The sequence below is a fragment of the Armigeres subalbatus genome, chromosome 1, assembly GCF_024139115.2.
Source record: "Armigeres subalbatus isolate Guangzhou_Male chromosome 1, GZ_Asu_2, whole genome shotgun sequence".
Lineage (NCBI taxonomy): Eukaryota > Metazoa > Arthropoda > Insecta > Diptera > Culicidae > Armigeres > Armigeres subalbatus.
In genome coordinates this window covers 138,566,064-138,585,838 of record NC_085139.1, presented here as the reverse complement: position 1 = coordinate 138,585,838, position 19,775 = coordinate 138,566,064, and the positions used below count along the sequence as shown (strand labels likewise).

At 37.7% G+C, this 19,775-nt stretch overlaps 2 protein-coding genes and 1 long non-coding RNA gene across 3 annotated transcripts; 1 reads left to right on the top strand and 2 right to left on the bottom strand.

Moving 5' to 3' along the window:
- Positions 1-7,860: 7,860 nt before the first annotated feature.
- Positions 7,861-9,800, top strand: LOC134206703 (uncharacterized). The gene is made up of 3 exons (XM_062682431.1): positions 7,861-8,225; positions 8,875-9,275; positions 9,333-9,800. The coding sequence occupies exons 1-3, from the start codon at positions 8,123-8,125 to the stop codon at positions 9,720-9,722; spliced, it is 894 nt and encodes a 297-aa protein (XP_062538415.1). The 5' UTR covers positions 7,861-8,122; the 3' UTR covers positions 9,723-9,800.
- A 1,831-nt stretch (positions 9,801-11,631) lies between these two features.
- LOC134206695 (coiled-coil domain-containing protein 124) lies at positions 11,632-13,312 on the bottom strand. The gene is made up of 2 exons (XM_062682422.1): positions 12,979-13,312; positions 11,632-12,275 (listed from the first exon to the last, which is right to left on the bottom strand). The coding sequence occupies exons 1-2, from the start codon at positions 13,132-13,134 to the stop codon at positions 11,808-11,810; spliced, it is 624 nt and encodes a 207-aa protein (XP_062538406.1). The 5' UTR covers positions 13,135-13,312; the 3' UTR covers positions 11,632-11,807.
- A 2,339-nt stretch (positions 13,313-15,651) lies between these two features.
- LOC134206691 (uncharacterized) lies at positions 15,652-17,563 on the bottom strand. Its single transcript, XR_009978305.1, has 3 exons — positions 17,147-17,563; positions 16,569-17,075; positions 15,652-16,501 (listed from the first exon to the last, which is right to left on the bottom strand). It is a non-coding gene; the product is annotated as an uncharacterized LOC134206691 (long non-coding RNA).
- Between the last annotated feature and the right edge of the window lie 2,212 nt (positions 17,564-19,775).

Here is a 19,775-nt window from a genome sequence, read left to right as displayed (position 1 = left end):
TAGTGGAATTAAATGGAATACATAGTACAAACTTGAATGGAAAGTAAATACATTCCACCAAAAGCTTAAAATAATTTTCGTTTCTAAATGAATCAATTACAAAGAGCCATCGCAAGATACGTTTTGGTCTATAAGAAAATGCTTTCACCTACAGGCGCTCCTGAGGCTTCGAGTGCGGGCAATAAGGTATATCGTCTTCTACTGCCTCCTCGGAAGATTGTTCGTGAGGATTTTCAATTAAAGAATGGCCGCAAGAGGCGTTCTGGTCTACAATCCCCCTCAATGTTCCCTCCTGAAGGTTCTCCCGGGGCACCCCGTGAGTTCCTGGTAGTAACCAATAAGCTCTGTCGTGCTTTACAGATCCATTAGTATTCGTAGAAAAAATCCTGAAGGAAGAGCTGTCGCATGACCCGTTTTGGTTTGCAAACGTTCTCCCCAAGTAACCAAAAGTTCCTTTAAGAGTTCGTTTTTCGCTTAAGCAGCTCAGTGAAGCTGAGTAACGTACTCTTAAAGGAACTTTTGTTATGTTTTGATGATAAGGACGCATTCTACGCGCAGCTGGAACGTGAGTACGACAGCTTCCTAAGCCCGACGTCAAAATCATCATAGGAAATTTGAACGCTAGGTTGGCCAAGAGGAGGAGGAGTTTAGACCGATTGTTGGGCGGTTCAGCGCTCACCGGCTGACGAACGAAAACGGCCTACGAATAATTGATTTCGCCGCCTCCAAGAATATGGCCATTATCTGCGCCTACTTCCAACATAGCCCCATCTACAAGAAAGTACAATCGAGCGATCATCATCCTTTATGCCGCCTACAAAGTGATATCCCAGATCATCTTCCGACGTCTGTCACCATTAGTGAATGAGTTTGTGGGAAGTTATCAAGCCGGATTCTTTGACGGCCACTCAACAACGGACCAGATCTTCACTGCATGGCAAATCCTTAAAAAATGCCGTGAGTACCAGGCCCCAACGCACCATCTGTTCATTGATTTCAAGGCGGCATACGACAGTATAGACCGCGTAGAGCTATGGAAAATTATGGACGAGAACAGCTTCCCTGGGAAGCTACCAGATTGATCAAAGCAACGGTGGATGGTGTGCAAAACTGTGTGAAGATTTCGGACGAACACTCCAGTTCGTTCGAATCGCGCCGGGGACTAAGACAAGGTGATGGATTTTCGTGCCTGTTGTTCAACATTGCGCTAGAAGATGTCATGCGGAGAGCCGGGTGTAACAGCCGGGGTACGATTTTCAACAGATTCATTCAATTTATTTGATTCGCGGATGACATGGACATTGTCGGCCGAACATTAGCAAAGGTGGCAGAACTGTACACCCGCCTGAAACGTGAAGCAACAAAAGTAGGACTGGTGGTTAATGCATCAAACACATAGTACATCCAAAGGGCTCCAGAAAAAAACTGCGGTCAAAAAAGATTCACCGCCAAGGATGTTACCGATCATTTAGTAATTTGCGTTGGATCATTTAGTAGTTTGTCAATAACCCAATACAAAAGCTGAATTTCAAAATGTGTTGTATGGTGGAGTTCTAGAACGAAGATGTTTCTACAACTCTGCCTAATGGTTCGTTGTTCAAATTCCATTAGCAACGGAGTTATAGCTATAGTTTCAGTAACATAGACTAAATGATAACAAAATTCCAATCATTTAGTTTAAGTTACTGTAACTAGCGCTGTAACTCCGTTAGTTGAATTCTAACAACGAACCATTAGGCAGAGTTGTAAAAAAAACCTTTGCACTAGAACTCCACCATACAACACATTTTGAAATTCAGCTTCTGGAATGAGCTATTGGAAAACTACTAAATGATCGAATGCAAATTATTAAGTGATCGATAACATCCTTGTTCACCGCACCAAATGTGTCATAAGACCGGTAGTCCTCTACGGACATGAAACATGGACAATGCTTGAGGAGGACTTGCAAGCACTTGTAGTATTCGAGAGACGGGTGCTTAGAACCCGAAACCCGGAAATGTCCATACCTACAGGATCCGCCAGGCACTCTCCCGAGCAGCACATGTCAGGAAAAAATGGTTGGAGCAACTTTATAGTGAGTAAATCTGGTCGTAATCCGTGCTGCTAGGGCTGTGATATTCTGGAAGTGGCAAATGATTTCTTTTACACTTTACAGACTTATTAGAAGTTTATGTGTGAAAAAAACTTGAAGAATGAGCGGGGGGAAATGCTTATCTAATCTTCCGGTCAATGTCATCATATAGTGCATATACTCTTGTATATATACGATTGTGATGCATCACCAGTGCTACGATGTGCACGTATTACCTGGCAATCTAACTGCATTGATTTTCTGCCATTTCAGAATTCCCAATAAGATTCCGTTGAGATATCACAAATGATGGTAATTGTTTATGGTAAGGGAAAGAAAAGTGCAGTGGGTATCGGCCAAGTTCCCCCTGGCGGTGCTAAAATGATAAGCGGGAACAATGCCTAATTTCATTCAAATCTTTTAGTATCATTAGTGATTAGCACACGTTATTATTTTATGGGGGGGGGGGGCAAGCATGGAACATATTTTTCAACGCGGGTGTCAGGCGGCTGACCCATGCTCGACCAAAATAGTAAAATTTAGCTAGAATATTTTAATTTTGTTTGATTGTTTGCTATTGAATTTTATATCAGAAATCGCAAAAATACTTGAAATAAAACTTTGTAAAATGTTTAGTATAATTATCTTTAAAAGGCATGGTTTGATTTTTGTATTCGATGAACCTAGAAGAATCGTTTTGCTCACTGAGCAGAAAGTACAAATTTGGTAAATTTAGATTTGTTCAACGGATATTTGTTGATAGATTGAGGTTAAGAAATCGTCTGTAAATTATTTAAAGAATAAACTGTAAATAAAATTGATATTAGCATACTCTTTCGACAGCCGGCTGGCAAGAGTTTAAATAAAAACAGGTAAACAACATAGTCTGTGGGTCGAATTGCCAGCTTGAGGCAAACCTCCATGACCTACCTTACCCTACCAAACCACCAACTCCGTAGAACTTATGAGGGCGTCGCCAAGTCGGGGGCCTCTCGTTAAGTAAGTTCTACATCAACATTTCCTTTCCTATCCCTAGTTACGGTAAAGATGGGCGTGGCCGGGAGTAGTAATCCTCATGCTTATGCCATTTTTATCTTAGATTGGAATCAAGGGTAACTCCCCACCTTGATTTCCGATAACAATCTGGATAAGGATTCCATAAGAAACATGAGTATCACTAGTGTCCAATCTACGAAGTATACCGTAACAACGCTAACGCTAACGCTAACGCTAAAAAAACTTGAAGAATGAGCATGTCGCATGATATGTTTTGGCCCAACTTCGGAAACATCCTGTGCTACAGGTTTCGGGACAATCCGTTAAAAATCCGTATGTGATCAATGAGGTCAATTGTCCTTTATACGGAAAATGATTCTATCAGAGAATGATTCGTGAGAAACCTTGAATGTAGAGCTATAGCATGACATGCCGGGACACTCTGTGAGGTTTCGAGAGTGATCAATGAGTTTGTCTGCACTTTACTGACTTATCAGAAGTTTATTTTTTGTAAAAAACCATTAAGAATTAGTTGTCGCATCGCATGACACATTTTGGTCTTAAACCAATATGCACACATACGCACACATACATGTATATAAATGGTCTATTAGTGGCTCAAAACATGCTCACATCTGCATATGCGACCATGTAATAATAGTGCCGTTCCTCTGCACGCCAGATTTCCTAATAGCGCCCTCGAGTGCAATGTTGAACAATAAATTCGAAAGTGCATCACCCTGCTCCAATCTGTCTAAGATCACAAACGAGGTTGACACTTCGTCTGCAATCCGAATAGTTGATTTTGAGCCATCCAGCATTGGACGTATCAGTCTAAACAGTTTCGCCGGAAAACCAAGTTCGGACATTATCTGCCACAGCTAATTTCTTTTCACTGAATCGTACGCTGCTATGAAATCAATGAACAGATGACGAGTCTGCAAGTTCTACTCCCGGAATTTATCGAGGATCATCCGCAGGCTAAACATCTGATCCGTCGTTGATCGGTGTAGGATTGTTGTTGCCACGTGTTTAGTGTTAGAAAGTGTAAACTGAGATGAACTGAGAATATTGTTGGAATTTTTCTGGTTTTGATGCAAGATTGATTTTCTAGAGCCTGGTAAGCTTTATCCATGACTGCATGAACAAGATCAGCTGTTGTTACGTGTTTAGTGTTAGAAAGTGTTAACTGAGATGAACTGAGAATATTGTTGGAATTTTTCTGGTTTTGATGCAAGATTGATTTTCTAGAGCCTGGTAAGCTCTATCATGATTGCGTGAACAAGATCAGCTGTTGCCATGTGTATAGTGTTAGAAAGTGTAAACTGAGATCAATTGAGAATATTGTAGGAATTTTTCTGGTTTTGATGCAAGATTGATTTTCTAGAGCCTGGTAAGCTTTATCTATGACTGCATGAACAATATCAGCTGTTGTCACGTGTAGTGTTAGAAAGTGTAAACTGAGATGAACTGAGAATATTGTTGGAATTTTTCTGGTTTTGATGCAAGATTGATTTTCTAGAGCCTGGTAAGCTTTATCCATGACTGCATGAACAAGATCAGCTGTTGTTACGTGTTTAGTGTTAGAAAGTGTTAACTGAGATGAACTGAGAAAATTGTTGGAATTTTTCTGGTTTTGATGCAAGATTGATTTTCTAGAGCCTGGTAAGCTTTATCCATGACTGCATGAACAAGATCAGCTGTTGCCACGTGTTTAGTGTTAGAAAGTGTAAACTGAGATGAACTGAGAATATTGCTGGAATTTTTCTGGTTTTGATGCAAGATTGATTTTCTAGAGCCTGGTAAGCTTTATCTATGACTGCATGAACAATATCAGCTGTTGTCACGTGTAGTGTTAGAAAGTGTAAACTGAGATGAACTGAGAATATTGTTGGAATTTTTCTGGTTTTGATGCAAGATTGATTTTCTAGAGCCTGGTAAGCTTTATCCATGACTGCATGAACAAGATCACCTGTTGCCACGTGTTTAGTGTTAGAAAGTGTAAACTGAGATGAACTGAGAAAATTGTTGGAATTTTTCTGGTTTTGATGCAAGATTGATTTTCTAGAGCCTGGTAAGCTTTATCCATGACTGCATGAACAAGATCAGCTGTTGCCACGTGTTTAGTGTTAGAAAGTGTAAACTGAGATGAACTGAGAATATTGTTGGAATTTTTCTGGTTTTGATGCAAGATTGATTTTCTAGAGCCTGGTAAGCTTTATCCATGACTGCATGAACAAGATCAGCTGTTGCCACGTGTATAGTGTTAGAAAGTGTAAACTGAGATGAACTGAGAAAATTGTTGGAATTTTTCTGGTTTTGATGCAAGATTGATTTTCTAGAGCCTGGTAAGCTTTATCCATGACTGCATGAACAAGATCAGCTGTTGCCACGTGTTTAGTGTTAGAAAGTGTAAACTGAGATGAACTGAGAATATTGTTGGAATTTTTCTGGGTTTGATGCAAGATTGATTTTTTAGAGCCTGGTAAGCTCTACTCATGACTGCATGAACAAGATCAGCTGTTGTTACGTGTTTAGTGTTTGAAAGTGTTAACTGAGATGAACTGAGAATATTGTTGGAATTTTTCTGGTTTTGATGCAAGATTGATTTTCTAGAGCCTGGTAAGCTTTATCCATGACTGCATGAACAAGATCAGCTGTTGTTACGTGTTTAGTGTTAGAAAGTGTTAACTGAGATGAACTGAGAATATTGTAGGAACTTTTCTGGTTTTGATGCAAGATTGATTTTCTAGAGTCTGGTAAGCTTTACCCATGACTGCATGAACAAGATCAGCTGTTGCCACGTGTATAGTGTTAGAAATAATGAACGTAATAAATGAACATAGAAAAACCCAGATTAGTCCACCTAGCGGTGATGGTGCCTTTCTCGTTTATTCGAGTGACTTTTTGTATGAAAAAAAAATTTTTGGCTATAACTTCTAAGCCCAAGGTCTAAGGTCTTTACGTATACTTTGTATACGAGAAGGCAAAAATAGAGATTTAATGGTGATACTGTTTATGTAATATTTTATTCTAATTATTTTTCATTTAGTTATCTTTTAGATTTTTGTTTAAGGTATATTACTCGATGCGTAACAAATAATATTGGAAATATTAAAAAACGCATTTCTTGGTAAGTATTCTCATAAATAGACACTTGAATTAACGATTCCTCTTTTCAGATTATAAATTGGATAATCATGCAGCACAGTCTTTCTCATTAAAAAAAAAATTTGTATGTAAATAAAGAGTAGGGGTAGAGAAGGATGTAGGATTGAGATGAATTAAATGAAAATTGAATATTTAATAAAATGTTGATGTGTTTAAAATTAAATAATAATTATACATACTCGCAATCTGACCAAACATTCGTAACAGTGTAATATTCATTAGGAACCTATACATAATTAGAGTGTATGTCAAAAATGACGTATTGAGTACCTTGACAAAGAACTCGTGAAAAATAACAAAGAAAGTGGAGAGAAAGAGAGAAACGATTTTGAACGAGAGGTCGCACCAGAAAAGCTTCAGTTTTTAGACGGACGTCAATGTAGACGAATATGTACAAAAAAAAAATGAAAAAAAAAATATAGAGCTATATAAGAAAAATTGAAAACTTGTGTTGTGTTATTTATTTGGGTATGGACTCCGACAATCGGCTCTCACGAAAATCTGCCTGGTATTCGCCGACGAATGACTCCTCAAGCGGTCTCAGTCTGTTAAACAGGATACGCGACAGAATTTTGTTCGCCGAATTCAGAAGGGCGACCCCTCTGTAATTGGCACACTCTAGTCTGTGCCTTCTTATAAATTGGGCATATGGGGCCATCCAACCAGCCGGCAGGCAGTTCTTCATCATCCCATATTTCTGGATAATTTGGTGGATCGATTGATGCAGCTGCTCACTTAAGTCAAATAAATATAAACCTGCAGGTTTGTGCTAAACAAAAAGAGAAGAGTTAAAAAACATCTTGTTTTTTGCTAATTCTGTACTACAGTAATATCTCGATTACCAGGGGGTAATACCTGGTGAATTTTGGGGTGATAAAATAGGAAATATGACAAAATCGGACAAAAATTATTTTCAATTTTTTAATATGAATCAGTTTATGCCTTGGGAAGGCAAAATATGTGAACGGAAGCCATAATTTGTTGTAGAAAAGGCCTAAAAAATTCTTGACCGGTACTCAGAAATGATTCATAATAAACCACAGGCAGTGAAAGTTATTTCATGAAAACCATGGTTGTTTACGGTATTATTTACAAAAATAAAAAGAACGACTAAAATTTTCAATTTTTTCTGGGGTTACAAAATCGGGTCGAAAACGTCATAAAATTCGGGGGGTGACAAAATCGGATCGATACTGTATAATATAATATGTCTTATTACGATTTTTTGTACTATTTACCGAATTTGATTCTTTTGCAGTTTTATAAAGGCAAATATTAACGAAAACATATTGTAGTCAAAATAATATGACGTAAATGAGGCCGATACAAATATTTAAAATCCATTTTGTCTCCCCCCCCCTCGAATTTTTTTTGCCAAAAAATGATATTTTGAGGGGGCAACAAAATAAAATTCGGATAATTTTGAGGATTTTCAAAACATTCTTTATCAAATCCGAGGAGTTTTTTGATTTTTTTCATTTTAATATTTATTTTCTATTATTCCCCCTCCCCCCTTGACCTTTCGGAGACTAGTAGGACAAAAAGTCAATTAAATATTTGTAACGGCCTGATTTAAAAAAAATAAAAATGTTGATATGCAGATAGGACCAATTCGAATGTTGGTCCTGAATATTGATTCAAAGTTGTTGTTTATAGTTTTATATTGTGGTGTCTTCTGTCTTATCACTCTTATCAGTTAGATAATATAAGTGACCCCGCGTATCAGAACGTTTATGAAATTGTTATCTTTCTCCTATTAATATTGTTGTATTTAAATTCATTGCCATTTCCGCAATCATATTGCGATAACAACTAAACAAGAGCATCGCAACCCCGTTATCTACCCAAACAAACAACATTGCATCAGCTGGCTGGGAAGCAATGAGTGCGTCTTCCGGAAAACGAGATCTCACCAAACTGAATGTTGGCTTCATCGGCGGTGGAAACATGGCCTATTCCATCGCCGCTGGATTGCTCCGAGCTGGTGAGTACGCATGCTATGCCTTGGGTTTTTTATTTGTTGATACATTTATTGCACCAGATCATATTTGTTTTCTTAAACGTTTATCAAATTTGGATTATCCAAATGATCCAATTGAAATATCTGCTAGCCGTTATCAATTTATTCTCTTTAGTAGCATGTCCCGGTGCTGGTCTAGGTAATTTTCGGATTGGAAATTGTCTCGACTTCCCTGGGCATAAAAGTATCATCGTGTTAGCCTCATAATATACGAATGAAAAAATGGTAACCTGGCCTGGAAACCTCGCAGTTTATAACTGTAGAAGTGCTTAATGAACACTAAGCTGCGAGGCGGCTCTGTCCCAGTGTGGGGATGTAATGAAGAAGAAGAAGCATATCTGGTACGAAGAATAGAGCCTTCTGACATTTTTTGAACCTACATGTATGCACATATATGTAATTTACAGGACTCTAATTAATTAAATCTTCTTGCACTTTTCGACATAATCTTTGAAGAATCCAGGTCCTGATGGTTATAACCCCACGGACTATGTATGTAATACGGAATGTTCATAGCTGATATCATGATAAATACTTTTAGCCACTTAAGATAACGACTATTGAACGAGAATTTAGTTATGCAATGTTCCATACATAACTTTATCAATTACAGGTGTCCTGAAACCAAATCAAATCACGGTGTCGGCTACCAACTTGAACAACCTAAAGGCTCGTTGGAACCCTCTAGACGTCAACAGACTAACCACAAGCAATGCTCAGGTGCTACTGGAATCGGAGATTGTATTCCTTTGTGTGAAGCCGCATATATTGTCAGCTTGCAAGGAATCCATCCTCCGAGAAGCCGAATCCATCGAAAATCTGACTGCTCACTGTCACGAAAAAATATTGGTGTCCATTTTGGCTGGCGTGCCTCTTGCCAAATTGAAGGACACATTCAACTTTTTGCATATTCAGCACGTTCGTACGATGCCCAATACTCCGATGCAAGTTGGAGAAGGCTGCACCATATACTGCGCGGGATTTGAAGATAATAAACATTTTCAAGTTCCTGGGGTAATAGAAGCTGTGAGTATTTTTTTCTTATGCTAACATAATGTTTGATCGTTCTAGATAATTCTTAGCTACTATGAGGACATAAAATTTATGCTGAACCAGTTAGGTTTAGCCTATGAGGTAAAGGAAACCCAGATGGATGGCATCACTGGGCTGACTGGATGTGGCCCTGCCTTTGTGTATGAAATCATAGAAGCTCTAGCCGATGGAGGGGTGAAACAGGGTATTCCCCGCGACATGGCCCTCAAAATGGCAGCGCAAACCGTTCTGGGATCAGCTAAAACAGTATTGGAAACTGGAAAACATCCTGCAGTGCTCAAAGACGAGGTCTGCTCTCCAGGAGGAGCTACCATTTATGGGGTTCATGAACTCGAAAAAGGTGCGATGCGTGCGACGCTGATGAATGCAGTGGAAAAGTCTGCTGCTCGAGCAAAAGAGCTCTCTTGAAGTGTTTTATGTTGTGTCGTTCATAATAGTAACTGTCCTTTAAATGTAAATCTTGTTTCGAATATGTAGAATGTTCAATTGAAAAAATAAATTCACAAACTGTTACAAAACTATCGTGGAAGTGATATATCAAAGCAATTGAGTTTAACTTTTATTTATATTGAATTATGAAGACACGGGTCACTTATGTTTCCTTTATAAGTCTAGCCTCTCAACAAGAACCAGACTAACCCACCTAGCGGTGGTAGTGCTTTTCTTGTGCAATATGAAAGATCTTTTTCCATCACTCGATAAAGAATAAATTGATATGAAACGTGATATACATTACCTACCTGTATAACTGGTTGGCTACAGCTCGATACACCTATGCCTGGCGTATTGTAGAGCTCCATAATCGTCAGCCTTCGGCGCTGTTTCTCCAGGTTTGAACGTTTACTATCCCACATCCGATTCCACCGCGTGCAGCCAGAATGTTCGTGGTCTTCCACGAAGCCACCGGCCTCTATCCGGTTCTCTGTTGAATATTGTTTTTGCTACTCTTTCTTCTGACATTCACACTAAGTGACCAGCCCACTAAAGTCTGTCGTATTTTATATGATTTACATTTTCTTCTTTGTACACTTAATACAGCACGTGATTCATGCGCCTGTGCCGTTTTCTACTCATATGAATTAATCAGTAAAAATTACCTTTTCTCTAGTTTCCGAACATGTCGGGCAAATAGCCGTCGAAACGTAGGCATATATTTTACGTTTAGGCCAGATAGATATGTAGCGCTTTTTCAACGCCACTAGCTTGCAGCGTTAAAATAATCTTCATTTTTAGCCTCCTATAAAAAGTTTGTTCGTCCTTGTGAACATACACAAAAATGGGGTTACCCAAATGGCACCATGTCGTTTGGCATAACGAGTTGAACAGCCAGGGGCCATATTGTCGAAAAAGCTCACAGAATCCTTCACAGGTACTCAGAAATCATTCATAATTAACCATCGGTGGTAAGTTATTTAATGTAAATCCTTGTTGTTTGCGGTATTACTTAAAAAAATAAAACGAACGACTAATTTATTTATTTTTTGTGGCAAAATTTGGTAGAAAACGTGATCGGGGGCAGACAAGGAATGTAATTGTCGCTGAAAAATGCAAAAAACAAGCAACAAAAGAGAATAACGATAACTCTTTGTCCTCATCTGCAGAGGATAAAGACATTGTTGCGTTCCATTTTATTTGCAACAAACATGGAAAGGCAATTGTTGTGAAGCTTTCAAATTGCGATAACTTGTATATTTAAGAAGTAAAACACAAATCATGTCAACAAATGGTTAAGTTTATGTCTAAACATTGATAACTGAAACTTATTCAACCAAAAACATCATCAAAAACCGACTAAATCTCAGAATGCGCGGCAGGCGGTCATTGTTCTATTCTGTTTCAGTTTGGGACAAACGCTTATTGCGAGTTAAATTTGTCCCAACATTTACAAGAGAGGACAATGTTGTTATTTTACATTCCCTGGGGGTAGACAAAAGCAGGGAGTGACAAAATCGGATCAACACTGTAATACATTGTAGACTAAATTTAATTAAAATCTGATAGATGTACGAATCATTACATGTACACCAATCAGTTTTAATTACTTTTTGTCTACAATTTATTACTAACATTTTTCAATAATCTTTCTATGCTGAGCCGTGCGACCTGTCAAAGTTAACACCATCGGTTGTCTTCTTCCTATTTTTAGTTGGATTCGTCTATCTAAGATTGAAGGCCGGAAGATAAAACGATATATTAAGTAAAATAACAAACCACAATATTAGTTATAAAACAGAAAAGACTTCAGTTGTAGTATTCTGCATGCTGAACAACGGAAGTGATATATCAGTAACCAAATCATGTGTAATGCCTGTGAGTCTTTACTGTTTTGCAATTTCCTCAAGCGACTGTCGTTTATCGATGATCCATTGAATCGGCAGCCACTATTCGTGAGGTCTCGGCTCGTAATTTATTGCACCACGATGGAAATGCTGCTTCAGCTCAATAAATAAAATAATAATATTGATACCTCTCAAATTGGCATCTACTTTTAATCTACTGATTCATTGGATTCTGGGGAGACTTTTGCCACTCCTTAAAAATCATTTGTTTGAGCTGTGATAATTTTAGAGATGGATATTCTTGTTTCATAATTGGCAACTGTTCATCTTCATATGCCTTAAAAGCCGCCTTCATTCGTTTCTCCGGATGGCGATCCTCGCCATCCTTGACGCTAAGAACGGCTATGGCTTGGTCTATTGTTTGTGCGACTTCCGTTTCGGCCATGACGCGATTCAGATTCTCTTCGATTATAGCTGTTTTTGGAACGGTCTGCTTTGGTGGGTTATTCACTGTTTCAATAGCACGATTACGTTTTTCCACTTCAGCGTCAATTTGGGATCGAGTAATTTTTTGTACAGATACCTTAGGTGCCGTCTTAATGGAATTCATTTCCTGCTCAAGCAAGGCTTTTGCTTCTGCTTTTTTTCTTGCTTGCTCCAGGCGCTTACGCTCTTCATCTTCCTACAAAGAATTAACTTTCAGAAAATACTCATCATAAGCTTTGCGTGTAACTTAGAAACTTTAGAATTATTATTTTAGTTTTGTCTCAAATCAGCCAAATATAATGAGAATTTGAATTTTGTTCATGAAACATTATAAAAAATGTTTAAAAAACGGATGAATATTTAATTTAATACCGTAATTTATCCACCTAGCGATGATGCTACTTTGCGCTATTCCATGTTTTTGTATTCGTATAATTATGTATATCAGGATTTCTGTCGATCATGAACATCAGTGCATTGATAGATTGAGCCATGAACCATATATTTTGATTTACATGCACAGTACACACACGAAGAATCTCAAGAATCTATGTATATCACATAGAATTTAGTTTCTGTCCGTTTGTTCGACCTTTATAGACTCGGAAACTGAAGAACCGATCAGCGTGAACATTTGTATGCAGTAGGTTTTGAAGCCAATAAAGGTTCAAGACCCCTTTCCCCTCTAGAAGTGGGGGCTCCCATAAAATTCAAAAAATGAACCGAGAGCTAATCAAGCAAAAAATGGAATCAAGTATGACATGTGAAGGTTTATGAATAAGGCAAGTAATATTTCTGTGGTGGTTCGAGACCCCTTCCCCCTCTGACATAACAAAGCGCGCCGGAAAAAAAGCTATTTAATACATAATAAAATTACCTTCTAGTAGCATTAATTTTACCTTTTGCTTTTTCTTTTTAGCCATTGATTTATCGTCATCCGCCCATAGTGCATCTTCTGCTGCCTTGGCAGCTTTCTCGTTCGCAACCTTTTTCGCCTCGGCTTTACGTTCGCGAGCTTCCACAGCTTTGCTGTTAATTCCCATCTTTTTTGGCATCTTGCAGACACTGGTGTATTGAATTTTGTTTCACAGAAATTATGGCCGGATGATCGCCAACAGCACAAACATTTAAAATTCTCAAATATGTAAAAAGGATGTAGTTTTTCAGCCAAACGCAGATTTTTTGCGTGCTTCGTGTTTCATTTGTTATGACAGCGAGTGATGCAAAATTATTTATTTCCAAAGGGCGTATCTCATAACTGCTGTATTGGGCGAACAATGAATTATGATCGATTTTTTCAGAGTTTGTACACTACAAAAAATCCAATATTTTTTAATATATGCAACGACACATAAAAAGACCAGATCGTCTCAACCATAAAGTTTATTTGGGCTTTATGGATCACAAAACCACACACATACCCTTAATAAGCGTGAATAATTGTTCTCATTAATAATCCGTTTATAAAATATGTGTCTAGACCGTCTAGACTAATGGCTAAAATCCATAACGTCTCACACATAAAATGCACAACTTTTGAACATTTTAACTGATACGGATACGAATGATGCGAGAATGCACAACAATGTGAAAAAATAACAAAATGGCTACAGTCGTCACTTGTCATGCATCTGTTACAGATGCAGCTTGGAAGCATCTGACTGAGAACTACTCCAGAAATCAACTGGAGCGGCGATTACGGAATTCCCATTATATGGCCCCATGGCATGAACATAATATTCGCTGACGATGACACCATCGCCACAGCAGTATCCACTGCGACGGGTAATCTACCAGGAGCCGACTTGGCAGCAAACAAATCAATTTATTGCTGATATGCATACATCAGTGATGGGAAATATTGTCATCCGGAAAGTTTTACGGAATACGGAGGTAAGTAGATTGTGTGTTCATACGACATTATTAGGATTTTTTACACGATCGAACAAACTTGAACTGCATATGATTTGTTTTTAGGCACCGGCGACGCTCCTGCAGTAACAAAGTGTTTACAAACATTAGTGCTGTCCAATGAGCAGCTCGAAGTAGCTCGAAGTAGCTCGAAGTTGTTCCTGTCACGCTCATGCCCGTTTGTTGACAAAAAAGAACGAGCAGGACGGGAACAACTTCGAGCTACTTCGAGCTGCTCATTGGACAGCACTATTATTACAAACACAAAACCGAATGTGTTTAGCCGGTTTAGCCAGGAACGACAGGCACGTCAAACACGACCGCTCCAATATCAACAACAATATCATGTGCGCTTTTCCAATAAATACTCCGTCAAAGCGGTTGCTAAAAGTTCCCTATATTGAAGAATGAAGAGGTGGCATAGATCACTGCCACGAGAGCCAAAGCAGCGAATCTCATATAGCCTAAACAGCAGTGCCGCAAGTCTACTAGAGAATGTCGATTCAACCGGCTCCAACGGGAAGGAGCAAATCAAAACTATCACCATAACTATTTCCCTGAAGATGGCTCAGCAGGTGCTGGCAACAAAGAAGCCGATGAATTGATAACGATGCTGCGGGAACTATCTCAGGGGAATGTCCAATTATAGAGCTACATGTGTGATGCCGAGAAACGGTGACACAAAGAACATGACACGACGGTTAAGTTCTTCTTTCATGCAATAAAGGTGAGATTTTTAAAGTTAATGTTTTTAGCTGAGATGTAAAAAGCATATTACTCAGCTTACAAGACACAAAAATAATTGCGATTTTTTAAATTATCCACACTATAGGAATCATCTTCGGCAAACAGCAGACCTGTATCGCCGTATTGTGTTGGCCTCGGTGTTGACTGTCAACCCGAAGAACTCGGACATTATTTTGGAGCGATGCAGTACAAACACAAAGACTGCTGAGAAAATTCTATCACCGCACCGAATCTAAACCTCCGACGATATCATTTTTCCAATGAAAATAATCGCCGTAAAGCCACGCTGCTATGAGAATGTGTTGCCGTGTTGCTGTTTCGAAAATGGATAACAGTCGTTGCTGCTATTACGACACATGTGTAATATTAGACATTTCGCGAGTGATTTTCTTAATTTTTCTTCTCATGTATGGTGTTTTAAAAGAATAATTTAAAATTTACCCCAGTTGTGTGTTCAGGACAGTAAGCTTTGCATGTGCACTACCCGCATAATTCTAGACCATACGACCGCCGTATCCTGTATTTTCCGTGACCATTAAAAACTATACATAAAGAATAACATTAATAACCCATCAAAACAATAAGCTCACACTACCGTTGATTGTTTCGACAATCTGATAGATGGTATTTTGCTATTTTACAATATGAGTAAAGGGCGGTTAAGTTATGTTACAATAAAAAAATGCCGATTTTCCGGTGCAAAAAAATTCGTGAACTTTCCGGCAGATAGTTGACTTACCATCCATTTTTCGAACGGTTCACCGTATGTTTTATGTTTGTTTGATTATTGAACCATAAAATTGAGCTAAAAAAAAAACTTCAAACTAAATTGGTAATTTATAATACAATATGGTAAAATAAAGTTTTCCTGTATTGCTTTTGTATGGTACATTATGGAGAAAAAACTTAAAAAAATAAATAAATTAATTAAAGAATACAATGGCAAAAAGTAGGTAAATGTAACAAAATCCAACTTCAAACTTTACATTGGTCAAGTAATCAATGTCACTCTTATTTTTATTTAAATTATTAAGTAATTAACAATATATGTTCAGCTGGAGAAGCAGGACTTTACTACACGTACTTACTTTATGCCATTGTTTCTTTTTTGATTAGTTCTTTGTTTATTAGTTCTAATTCTAATTATTCAGCTCGTGCTGTACCAAACAACTTGCATAATGTATTCAATGAATTCAAATCGTTCACGGCTACGATGTGATGTCCGTCTATCGACTTATCCGCTCTATCCGGGATATCTTTATAAATCGACATATTCAAGTTGATTTAAGGATTGCCACTGTTGACTTGTTGTGGCATTATTATCGATTATTCGGGACCGGTGGATCCGCGTCAGGGTGATATCGACGTAGGTACTACCAAACGGAATCGTTCACGGCAGCGATGTTGTCGTTAACTGGCTGTCGTCCATCGTTATACGCGGCTACACCCGTGAACTTTTTGGTACTGTGAATCGACGCATCGAAGTTGATTTAAGGATTGTCCTAATGAGAACCCAAGAATGCCTACTTGCTAGAGGGTGAAACCGGCTCCAGGACAGTGTCGTCGTACATACCTCCAACCGGTATCGCCTTGTGCTGAAATTTCATTTTCATCGCCATCAGACCCATCAGATAAGTCGCTTTGAAAAATTTGCATTGAATTATTCTTTCCCGTGTTCAAACGAATGTTACCTCAACTGATTCCCCCATCCCGGGCACAGATTTTTTTCCGAAGAACCAAAGGGTATAGAGATATCGGCTTGTGCTGAAATTGATATCGAAATAAATATTACTTTCTGTGAACTTGTGAATAATGCTAAAGTGCAACTGACCTGTTTAGAATACCAGATAATATATCTACTCCAGGGAAGCAACGGTTATGCACAACCTGTTGTTGTGCTGTTGTTGAATTTAGCTCTTGAACCTTACGTCATTTATAAAGTACAATAAATATCGACGTATTATTTATCATTGCGGATAGTGGGTAGCGGAACGTTTCAGTTGGAAATAGCCCATGGTTGTAGAATAGGTTCTTTGACAACATATGATTGATGATTTTTCTCTTTTCCAGGGAGAGCAATGGGTTTACAAACGTGCAATATTCGGGGCATTTCACCCTAGTCGCTCATATCCTCAAGCACTGCAGATGATTTGTCCGTGGTCGGAGATCAACATTACCTTCAGTCCATTTCGGAGCTGCAGTTCCCGAGGCTATTTGGCAGTGCTGCATTGATTTCCGGGTAATGTCCATGATGAGGTTGGCACTTCCGTTTATATTGACCTTTTTGCAATCCTCGATGCTACTTTGGTCACAAATTGTTCAACGCTCCAATGAATGTCTAGAAGAGAAAATGGTATTCTTAAAATTTTACTCGTTTAAAACAATTATTACAATTTGTTTTGTACATACCTTACTGTGTGATGCTTTAGCTCGATGTTCACGACACACAACGCAATACTTAAATTAAACGAAGTAAAAGAAAATAATTTAACAAAATTAAAAAATAATGGTAGAAAATTTTAATAAACAGCTGCGATCTGTCTGCAAGGTCTGCGATAAGGTGAACTTATGACGATGAACAACTTGGCACTGCAACTTTGACGTGTTGCTACCTGCTCAATTTAAGATTTTAAACAATAAATAAAAATAACATAACAATTTTATTTATTGTTGCCACAAATCATGTGAGATCTTTATTGTATCAAGAAGTTATGTATTTTTGAATTGATATCGTTCAAAAATAACGAGACAACGTAGCATATCATTACAATATGAAAAATTGTCGTAGAATAATTCTTTATTGTGCAAACATTTCAGTCATTCATTGTAAAACATTACCAGAAGTGTTTGAAATATAGTTACATTTTGCTTTGAAATAATTTAATGGTTTGGAATATGACTCAAATTGTTTTTTGTTATGCGGGTATTTTGAATTTTATTTGTCAGCGGTAACCTCAAGGTCATACATAGTTTTATATATGTAATACTATATGATTATCTACAATTTTTATGATAATAAATCTAAACTATTTCAAAAAACTTATTATAATGGTTTAATTCTAATGATTTCATAATGATGTATTTTATTAAGAAAAGCCCATAATATATATGAATAAATTCTTTCAGAGTTTATAAATGAGTCTTATAAGGTATATCGCAATAAATAATTAGTTTTATGTTCCGAGACTTATACAATATTTATGAGGCTCACACATAAAATTTATTGTTATGAACTAATTGCAAAAATCTATAGAGCTCACACATAAACCGGATATGGATTTTTTTGGCAGTGTAATACTTTTTTACTTTTCCGCATAATTATAAAATGTTCATGGATATGTGGATATTGCGCATAAGCCCCAAAATTTTATTCCCACCTTTGGGTTTCCGCGCCGAGCACTCAGCGCCAGACTCGGCGACAAGGAGATAGTGGTCAAGTTGGTACTCCTGATTTTTTGACAACTGATGTCGATTGGTTGTGTGAGTGCACCGGTGTCAAAAAATAGAGGTTTTAGCCAATGAGAATAGATAGAAGGTGAGGAAGAAGATCAAATGCAAGTGTATTAGTGGATGATGGAAAATGTAAACAGCAAATTGTGACGTACATATTTGCACGGCTTCTTATGGGAGCTCGTTCGAATGTAGTAGTGAAAGATTTTTCGCCATACACGAAAGGCACGCACACAATATATGGATTTCCATACCTTAGTATTTATTTACATTGGGTTTTAGCTGAAAATTTAATTGTCAAATGCACATTTTGACAGCAATATAGATGTATGCGTGAATAAAATGTGAAAATGCTCTATCGCGGAAGCAGTCGCTGAAGACAAGTGTCAATGGTTTCAGTGAAGAAACAAAAAGTTTCAATGCAAAAAGCAATATTTTCCTTTGTGGTCAGAAACAGTATCCTTTATTGTTGTGAAACTAACATTAGGCTCTCGCCGAAATTCCTCACGAACGCACGGTTAGTAGTTGCAAACAATCCCATTTGATTTTGCCGTGACGACAGCTGCTCGTAGTCGTAAACAATGTGATAAAATTAGTACATATAAGTATCTAGGTTGAATTCAGGGTTTTTTTTATATATATTTTTCTCCCTTGTGAACTATCTCGCCAATGAACGATTAATTTTCTAAATAAGCGAATGAATTAATCGCAGTTGTAAGTGTAACAAATAAATGATAAAGTTAATTTCTAGATATTTTTTATAAGTGGATTGCATGAAGAATGGTTATGTATGCGCTTATCATATTATATATCATATATATATACAGTGATCGTTCGCCAATTGGGGCACGACCTCACCCCAACTAGCGAATGCCGTTCGCTAATTGGGGCGTTTTGACAAGCGTCAATGTTGTTTACTTTTTGCGTTGAACAAAGGAAAATTTTACGCGCCAGAAAAAATCGATCCCGCCAAACACGGAAACAAAACGTCAACGCGTTTTTGACATCAGATTCTGACGTTTAGCTGCTTTTTAATTGGGTTTCGCCCCAATAGGCCTTTTCATGTGACACTGCCGAGACTGCACATGTTTACAACCGCTGAACAGGCCTGCAAGTCCGAAGCTGTCACTTTCATAGAAGAACTGTCAATTGACGATAAAATCAGCTGTTTTTAAACGTCTCGTGAAAAGGCCCATTAGCGAACCCCCAACTAAAAAACGCCCCAACTAGAAAAAACCCAATTAGCAAATAACGTTCACTGTATCATAACTTGATTTTTCCAATTAAAATGTGTGGATTTTTGGTAAGCGTACACGTAAAAAAATAACCTTATATGTTATGGCAAAAAACCATTCGAAAATACTTATACTCTTCATTATGCCACCTAATGAATGATCCCATATCAAAATGCTAATAACATTCATAAGTTAATGAAAAGTATAAGTTTCCGAATGTATGTGACTAATGCGATGTATAAGTTTTTTCTTATACATGTCATTAAGCGCCTGCTTTGGCAAAAAAGTATTAGAAATATTAATAATAAACAACATTAAATTTTTTTACGTGTAGCCTTAAGGTGACTCGGGGA